The sequence below is a fragment of the Antechinus flavipes genome, chromosome 2 (assembly GCF_016432865.1).
Source record: "Antechinus flavipes isolate AdamAnt ecotype Samford, QLD, Australia chromosome 2, AdamAnt_v2, whole genome shotgun sequence".
NCBI lineage: Eukaryota > Metazoa > Chordata > Mammalia > Dasyuromorphia > Dasyuridae > Antechinus > Antechinus flavipes.
Genome location: NC_067399.1, coordinates 609598687 through 609608406, shown reverse-complemented (window position 1 = coordinate 609608406; position 9720 = coordinate 609598687). Strand labels below are relative to the sequence as shown.

General features: G+C 39.2%; 1 protein-coding gene across 7 annotated transcripts in view; it reads left to right on the top strand.

Moving 5' to 3' along the window:
* The first annotated feature begins 222 nt into the window (after positions 1-222).
* Positions 223-9720, top strand: part of IDE (insulin degrading enzyme) — a 98395-nt gene continuing 88897 nt past the window's right edge. The window contains exon 1 of one of the 7 annotated variants that reach the window (XR_007951153.1): positions 223-423. Coding sequence is in view for 2 of the 7 variants with exons in the window: in XM_051981651.1 (XP_051837611.1) it covers positions 326-423 (98 nt within the window). In the remaining 5 variants the exon portion in view is untranslated. Of the gene's footprint in view, positions 424-627; positions 917-951; positions 1251-9720 lie in introns of those variants that run through there. The other 6 variants (XM_051981651.1, XM_051981650.1, XM_051981653.1 and 3 more) reach the window with 6 other exon arrangements.

Below are 9720 nucleotides of genomic sequence, written 5' to 3'. Positions count from 1 at the left end.
CCGAAAGGACCTTGCCCTGTGCCTCTCCGCTTAGCCCCGACTCCCGCGGCACGCACGCGCCCCTATCCCGCAGCCGCGCCCCGCCCCGCCCCGCCCCGCCCCTTGGGGCTCTGGCTAACCTCCCCCTTCTCTTGCTTTTCTTCTTCCTCCTCCTCCTCCCCCTCCCTCGTCCTAGCTGCGGCCTCTTCTTCGTCGCTCGCGCTCGGCCCGGAGGGGTGGGGGGGTGGGTAGTGCGAGCTGTCCGACTGAGCATGCTCAGTGGGCTGGGCCAGCTCCGGGCGCAAGGAGGAAGCGTTTCCAGTGCTCCTGGCGGTGGCGCTGGGGTATGCGGTACGGGCTAGCGTGGCGGCTGCTGCACCCCGCGCTCCGCACGACCTTCCTCCCCGTCCTCACCGCTCGCCTCTGCGGGGAGCATCTTTCGGGGTAAGCGGGCGGCCTGCTGGGCCGCGGCCCGTGGGAGAGGGCGGCTGGGATGTGGGCTGCAGCTGCCGGGGCGATTCCGCAGCCTCCGCCCCGCGGCTCCCGCCGACTGTCCCCCGGGCTCCCAGGACTGCCGGCCGGCCGCAGTACTCTTCGGGCACCCGGTCCGGGACGAACCCGAGGAGCCCGGGCCTGGAGGGAGGGCAGCGGGCAGGGCGAGCCGGCTAGGGCCCGGCCGGGGCTGGGCAGAGCGGAGGGCACAGATCGGCCGCTTGTGTGACCTAGGGTCGCCGCGGGGACTATGTCACAAGGCCGGTGCGGGGAGGCCGAGAAGCGCCGCGCTGTGGCGGGCAGCAAAGTGCGGCGACCGGGGTGGCGGGGGTCAGGCCAAGTTATGTCCCTCCGGTGGGACCGGGTACGACCACTGGAAGAGAAACCTCCACTGACGGAATCTGACTTTCCCCAGGGGAAGAGAACCTGAAGCGAAGAGAAGCAGGTAGGGAGGAGGAGCAGAGGAGGAGGAGCAAGAGGAGGAGGAGCAGGAGCTGCAGCAGCTGCAGCTGGGCCGGGGCCAGGGCCGGCCGCGAACAGCACCCGGCCAGGACTGCCAGCCTCCCCAACGCTTGCCTCCGGTTGAGCCGCTGTACGGGGGCTTTCACTGGACCTCTGCCTTCCCGTAACTCCCAACTCCCCGCGTCTACCCTAGTCTCCTAGGCTTTTTGATCTGGAAGAGATCTGAAAGGGCATCCCCAAGCCTTTCCCATTTTGCAGAGGAGGAGGAGGGTTTGAGTCTTCCAGGAAGGAACGGCGTGCTCTGTTGGGAACATAAGGTTGTGTTGGGTTTTGCTATTGTCCATCATATTATACCAAAAAGTTTTTTTGGCTGTTGTTCTTTATAATTGTTTCTTTCACTAGCAGCATTTGGGAAACATAGGTAGGCTTGTGCATTTGTGTTAGAACCATTCTCCAGCGTTTCTTCGGTCAAAAACTGAACACCTGTTAATGTGAGAGAGGGAAGGGAAACAGTGAGTAGTGTATAGTATGGAAAGGAGCACCTGATGTAGAGTCCGGGAGAGTGGGCTTATATCCCACCTCCGATCTTGCTATGGGATCTTGGACAATCTCAGTCTTTCCAGACTTCAGTACCCTTGATTTGGAAAACGTGGGCCCTTTCAAGGACTCTTCCGGCTCTCTAAGCTCCTTACTGTCATATGACCCTGGGTGCAAAGCAATGTGCTTAAAGCTCTGTGAGAGATAACCAACTAGTAGGATTCAGATATAAGGAAGAAGGTATTATAGGTATGGCATATCTTTAAGAGACTAGACTTAGTGAAGTTTTTCAATCAACAAGCATATATTAAGTCTCTCATATTTCAGATAATTGCCCTAGTCTCTGTGGATACAGAGATCTTGGAACAGCTTCTGCTCTCATTACCTTTTATCTGGAGAGATAAAATATATGTGTATGTATATATCTGTACAGATAAAATACAAGATAAATTTATGGAGGAGAGGTAGCTGAGGGTCCGAAAAGGCTTTATATAGAACAGGTGTCAAATAATAGGCATGCAGCCCCATACACTCCCAAACCATATTAAAATGTAATTAGAAAATACTTTATAAAATAAATAAAAACACAATAAAACATAATATTAAAATTTAAAGACAAGTCAGTATACAGACTGCAGGGATTTTTATGTCTGGGTTAATTGACTCACATTTCTATTTGAATGTGACCACTGGTAAACAAGATAGAGCTTGAGCAGAGTTTTGAAAATTGTAAGAGGTGGAGCATGAGAAGGAAATATATTATTGGCATGGGAGACAACTGGTGCAAAGGTGAAAAAGCTGGAGATATGTAGAGTTTGTTATATGTGAGGATCAGTAAAAAGTCGTTTGGCTGGTCTGGGAACTAGCATATAGGGGGAAAGTAATAAATATTGTGAAAGGCTTTAAAAGCTCTTGTTTCTTGTGCAGAAGTATTTGGATGAAGAAGCACATGAATGCTCAACAGAGCAATTTGTTCTTTGTCTTATAGGCAGCTAAGGGGTATGGAAGTGATGCTTTAAATGGTATTTTTTGGAAATTAATCTGTTGGCATTTATGGAATAGTCATCAAAATGGATGGGAGGAATCTGGAAGGCACTTCCATATAGATTTTTCTATTATTTTTCTTGTCGGTCTTGATATTTCCAACCTATATTTCACCTCTAGAACTTTAGTATTTGTTTTGGTCCTTTGGCAAAGAGTGCCATGTGATATCTTTTATTCTTTAACTTTTCACATAATATGACAATTTTTCAATTAAAGCAGAGACTGAGAACTCTTATCTTAGACTTTATATCTATGTAGTACACACAGCATCTTGCACATAATATGAAGTCATGATAAATATTAATGAGAGGAAAAAATCTTTAAAACTTGATTTGACAACTCAGATGAATTTATTATGTTTATCATATCTGCAGATGCTACAATAGATAGTTATGTTATTTTTTAAGTTCTAAAAGAAAGGAGTACATTTTTATTTTTTCTTCATGCCTGCTTGAACACTGGTTAGTGCATTGTCAGTCAGAAGATAGAAAATCTAGATAGACTTTTGTATAAAGCACATGTTGTTCTTTAGTCACCTAGTAGCAGTACATACTTTTTTCCCTTTTGGTAAAGTATTATATTGTTCTTTGTTCATGCTAAAACTACATTGTACTTAAATTTAAATGTTACTGTAAATGTTCAGATTACTTTGAAAAGTCATTCGAGCATGCTTTATCTGTTTTCTTACATGAAAATTGCAGTTACAAAACACTTGATATTATGATTCTTTAAGTTAAAATTGTCAGGTTTTCCTTTTTTTTGTGATTGAGACAATGTGTTCTTTGGAAGTGTTTTGCAGTTCTGCAAGGGTTAAAGAGATTGGTTACATCCTGTATTTCACAGGGTTTAAGGGCAGTTACGTGGAGCAGTGGGTAGGGTGCCAGGTCTGAAGTCAGGAAGACTCATCTTCTCCAGTTCAATATGTGGCATGAGCAATATGTGACTGGGCAAGTCACATAGACTGTTTGCCTTAGTTTCCTCGTGTGTACAATGAGTTGGAGAAGGAAATGACAAACCACTCAAGTACTCCAAATAGGATCATGAAGAGTTGGACACAACTGAAAAATGACTAACCAACAACAAATATGTTTAGGTGTTTCAAATTTTGAAGTTTATTGTATCTTTTCTCTTTCTGGTAAAGTGGACAGGGTCCAGACTTGAGTTAGAAAGCTATGAGTTCAAATTCCACCTCAGATACTTAGTAGCTGTGCTACTCTGCAAGTCACTAAACGTATCTGGATGTCAGTTTCTTCATCTGTAAAATGAAGGCGTTAACTATTCCATAACTTCTAAGGTCTCTTCAAGCTTTAAATTTGTAATTCTTTGATGTACATTTTCATGGATTGAAAGATTTTGCTGCTAGAAGGGAACTTCTTGGAGGGAAAAATAGTTGCCTTTTACTCTATATTAGGGCTATCATACTTGGAGCTCTGAGGCCACAATGGTCCCCCCAAACTCTCTAATGTTATAGGAATCAGATTAAAATGTCTTTAGAAAATGTTTAACAAAATGAATAAAAATATAATACAATTTAGATAATGCAAATTTGTGATATTCTAAGCCAATAAGTGTTTTCGGGGATGTTTGTATTTGAGTTTGAGAACACTGCTCTACAAAGTATTAATGGAAGAAATGGAGTTCAGAATTTAGAGTTCTTTATCTAAGGTTCAGTCCTAAAAACATAGGAGTGAAAGAGGCCTTCTCTTCCAGATGGTTTTTGTTGATAGCTGATTGGGGATTTTAAAACAGATTATGTGTAGTGCTCCTTCCTATCAGTGTTTTATTCAAAGTGATAGCAATTCTATTAGTCATTATGGAACATTGAGGAATATGAGCTTTATGAATATGAGCTCTCATCCTTAGGGTGAGAAAAGAACATCATTAGAACAAACCGAATTGTGATTGTAAAGCATAGTCTAGCCAGATGTATCAGTGAAAAATGTTAATGGTCATTTGACAGACACTTTCTCATGATCTAAATTAAGGTTTGTAAAATACCTTAAACTTCTGAAATGTATCTGTCTCAGTCTCTCAGGAAACATTTATTGAATACCTATTATATGCCAGGCACGGAATTCTTTGTTGAGAATATTAAGAAAGGCTCTCAAGGAGCTCATGTTTTAATGAGAGGAGAAGACAATATGTAAACAATTATTTTAGAATAAGATCCATGCAGGATAAAAAGAGAGGAAAGACACTAAAATTAAGGGGGATCCAGAAAGGCTTTTTATAGAAGGTTATATTTTAGCTGAGAATCGAAGGAAACCAGGAGTCAGATAGGAAAAGAAAGAGCATTCTAGGTTTGTGAGACAATAAGTGAAAATGTCAGCAAGTTTCAAAATTAAAAATTTTGGTGCATCTTAAAATAATGTAGTGCTTAATTCTTCCAGGTTTAGATTTATTTGAAGAGGAAAAAAAAATTAGATTACATGATTTCAGGGTGGACTAAATTTGTGAAAGTTACTTGGTCACATTGTATGCCCTAATCCACATTCCCTTCTTCAGATTTCTTATAAATCACATATTAAAGCAATTTAAGATTTAAATAGCTCCTCCCAGCAGTTCTGTGAGGTTGGTAAAAATTTTTTTCCCACTTGATAGCTGAGGAGAACCAGGATTAGAGAGGTCACATGCCCTGCTCCAGCATGTTGGTAGTTCAGATTCTAATGATCAGCTGAACTTAGTAATTCTTAATAACGTTTGTTTGTTTGCTTTGTACAGTGCTTGATATATAATAGACAAATGCTAGATGACTAACTGCATTATTTGGAACTTAGTCATAAACTATAGTGTGTTATTGTCTCCTTGCAGGCAGGACTAATATATGCTTTTTTGTTTTTCCTTTAGCACCTTCAACTGGGTTATCAACTACACAGGCTAGCCCTTGTCTGGGAAGCTGACATTGACTTACACTCAGTCCTTCAGGCAACTCCAAGACTCTACAACTAAGTTGTGGAGCTAGTCCCCAGTTTTGGTATAGAAAGTCCCTTCATCTGAAATTCCTCATTTGAATGAAATTCTAGGTCTGGTTTCTTCCTTTCCCATTCCCATCCACCTCACTCTCCAAATGAGCAGTTACACTGATATGCATAAAATGTTAAAAGATGATAACAGGGCATGATGAAAAGGATACTAGATTTTGAATCATAGAACCCATGTGACCTTGGGCAAATTGATATTTCTGAGCCTCAGTTTTTTGATCTGCAAAATGAAGAGATTGAAATAAATGATTCTTGTCATTCCTTCTAGCCCCAAATTTATGATCTTGTGAACCCAGGGAAAGACCTGTAGGTTGATTCTGTATGGGATATTTGTTAGAGAACATGAACAAGAATTGGTGAGGGTGAAAGGGCATGAATGGATTTTGGTTTACAAAGTGGTGGGAGCACCTGCACTGATGAAATCATAAATAATTTGAAATGATTTTATCCAAAGATATAAACTGCACAATTCTTCATTTCCCTAGTTCCTGAGTCTGCCTTATATAATATTGATTCTTAAAATTGATATTGTTTTCCCCTTAATGTGTATGTATTTTTTCCTTTAAAAGATGCAGCTAGATGGTACAGTATATAGAGCATTGGACCTATAGTCAGGAAGACTTGAGTTCAAATCCAGCGTCAGATACTTTATTAGCTGTGTAAATCTGGGTAGGCAGCAAGTCACTTAACCTCTGCTTGCTTCACACTAAAATAGGGATGATAATAATAGCATTTACCCCACAGGTTTGTGAGGATCAAATGAAATAATATTTGTAAAGTTCTTAGCACATAGTAGGTGCTATATAAATGCTAATTATTATTAAGTTACTATCTTATTTTTGGGGAGGGGCTTAAATATTCTGGTCTGTAATAGAAAGTTCCTTAAAGAGTATTTAAAAATTTATTGTATTGATATTTAATAAACATTATCATCACAAGTTGTTTTGTGGTTATTGTTCCAAAAGACTAAAAAATGTTAGCCGGGCCTCATTTGTGTTCCTAGTTTTGGGAAGAAGTGTAATAATTAGGATTATGTATGTAGAAGACTGGAAGGTGTGGTACAAAAGTAAGTCATTAGTGCCTCTTTGTCACTTTTAAAATAATATTTATAATTATGCCTTAAAACTTGACAGACACCCAGCCATCCACGTTGCATGATCTGTTCAGTTTCTTTCATCTGATTAGTATGGTTGAGTGTCAGAATTAAAGGGAGTGACCAACCTACCATAACTTAAGTTGTTGAAACCAATAAGCTTCTGATAGAGAGGAATCCAGTAGGCGCTGTTTTGATTCAGGAAAGGAAACTCAGTAATTTATGACCTTGAGCAAGTCCAGGATTTTAGAGTCATAATAACTAGTTATTAGTTAGGAATTATAGGTAAAATTAGTAGGTTAGTCACTCGTACTTTTTGATTTTCTTGTATTCCAGAATAGTATTGTGAAATAAAGACATTGAGGGTTGGGTACTGTAAGATATCTAAGGTTCTTAAGTTTTCAGATTCCATGAAATACCTTTTGTTTTGACATACCAGGTAATCCCAAATTCACATAAAGTACAACTTCAGTTTACCTCACCCCTAAATAGTTAAAAGAATACATACTTTTTTAAAAAAAAATAACTTTTTATTGATAGAACCCATGCCAGGGTAATTTTTTTTAATATTTTATTTTATTTTATTTAATAATAACTTTATATTGACAGAATCCATGCCAGGGTAATTTTTTTTACAACATCATCCCTTGCACTCGTTTCTGTTCCGATGTTTCCCCTCCCTCCCTCTACCCCCTCCCTTAGATGGCAAGCAGTCCTATATATGTTAGATATGTTGCAGTATATCCTAGATACAATATATGTTTGCAGAACTGAACAGTTCTCTTGTTGCACAGGGAGAATTGGATTCCGAAGATAAAAATAACCCGGGAAGAAAAACAAAAATGCAGATAGTTCACATTCATTTCCCAGTGTTCTTTCTTTGGGTGTAGCTGCTTCTGTCCATCATTTATCAATTGAAACTCAGTTAGGTCTCTTTGTCAAAGAAATCCACTTCCATCAGAATACATCCTCATACAATATCGTTGTCAAAGTGTATAATGATCTCCTGGTTCTGCTCATTTCACTTAGCATCAATTCATGTAAGTCTCGCCAAGCCTCTCTGTATTCATCCTGTTGGTCATTCCTTACAGAACAATAATATTCCATAACATTCATATACCACAATTTACCCAGCCATTCTCCAATTGATGGGCATCCATTCATTTTCCAGTTTCTAGTCACTACAAACAAGGCTGCCACAAACATTTTGGCACATACAGGTCCCTTTCCCTTTTTTAGTATCTCTTTGGGGTATAAGCCCAATAGAAACACTGCTGGATCAAAGGGTATGCACAGTTTGATAACTTTTTGGGCATAATTCCAGATTGCTCTCCAGAATGGCTGGATTCGTTCACAACTCCACCAACAATGCATCAGTGTCCCCGTTTTCCCGCATCCCCTCCAACATTCATCATTATTTTTTCCTGTCATCTTAGCCAATCTGACAGGTGTGTAGTGATATCTCAGAGTTGTCTTAATTTGCATTTCTCTGATCAATAGTGATTTGGAACACTCTTTCATGTGAGTGGTAATAGTTTCAATTTCATCATCTGAAAATTGTCTGTTCATATCCTTTGACCATTTATCAATTGGAGAATGGCTTGATTTCTTATAAATTTGAGTCAGTTCTCTATATATTTTGGAAATGAGGCCTTCATCAGAACCTTTAACTGTGAAGATGTTTTCCCAGTTTGTTGCTTCCCTTCTAATCTTGTTTGGATTAGTTTTGTTTGTACAAAGGCTTCTTAATTTGATATAATCGAAATTTTCTATTTTGTGATCGGTAATAGTCTCTAGTTCATCTTTGGTCACAAATTTCTTTCTCCTCCACAAGTCTGAGAGATAAAGTATCCTATGTTCCTCCAATTTATTTATAATCTCATTCTTTATGCCTAAGTCATGGACCCATTTTGATCTTATCTTGGTATATGGTGTTAAGTGTGGGTCCATGCCTAATTTCTGCCATACTAATTTCCAGTTATCCCAGCAGTTTTTATCAAATAATGAATTCTTATCCCAAAAGTTAGGATCTTTGGGTTTGTCAAACACTAGATTGCTATAGTTATTGACTATTCTGTCTTGTGAACCTAACCTTTTCCCCTGATCAACTAATCTATTTCTTAGCCAATACAACATGCCAGGGTAATTTTTTACAGCATTATCCCTTGCATTCACTTCTGTTCCGATTTTTCCCCTCCCTCTCTCCACCCCCTCCCCCAGATGGCAAGCAGTCCTTTATGGGTTGAATAGGTTACAGTATATCCTAGATACAATATATGTGTGCAGAACCGAACAGTTTTCTTGTTGCACAGGGAGAATTGAATTCAGAAGGTATAAATAACCCAGGAAGAAAAACAAAAATGCAAGCAGTTTATATTCATTTCCCAGTGTTCTTTCTTTGGGTGTAGCTGCTTCTGTCCATCTTTGATCAATTGAAATTGAATTAGCTCTCTTTATCGAAGAGATCCACTTTCATCAGAATACATCCTTAAACAGTATCATTGTTGAGGTATATAATGATCTCCTGGTTCTGCTCATTTCAATTAGCATCAGTTCATGTAAGTCTCGCCAGTCCTCTCTAGAATACATACTTTTAAAAAATTAAATTTAAGCAAAGATTTATGTTTGAGCATAGTTGTAATGCCTTTCAATATTCATTTTATTTACATTGTCTTGGCTCTTTATTTTGCATTTATACAAGTTTCTCTGAATTCTTCAGTTATATATAATATTATATATATGAATATATAATTATAAATTACACACATATTATGTTCAATTATATATATTATATATGAATATATATAATTACAAATTACATGTCTATTATATTGAGTTATAGGTAATATATGATAACATATTACACATATGCTACTACTGTTTGTTCAGTCATTCTCTGTAGGAGTAGAAAGAATACTGATTTAGAAGTTAGGAGATCTGAATTCCTGTTTTGATTTGGCCTTTAGATAGTTAGTATAATCCGTGGATCCTTTAGTTGGTCAATTTTCTTTTGCAATTTGGATTTTTGAGCTGAAAGCTTAGAGCTTAGCATCAGACTTTAAGTGCTGGATTTAGAATCAGACTAACCTACCTGTGAGTCTTTTTACATTTCAGAGTTTTTGTGACTTTTGG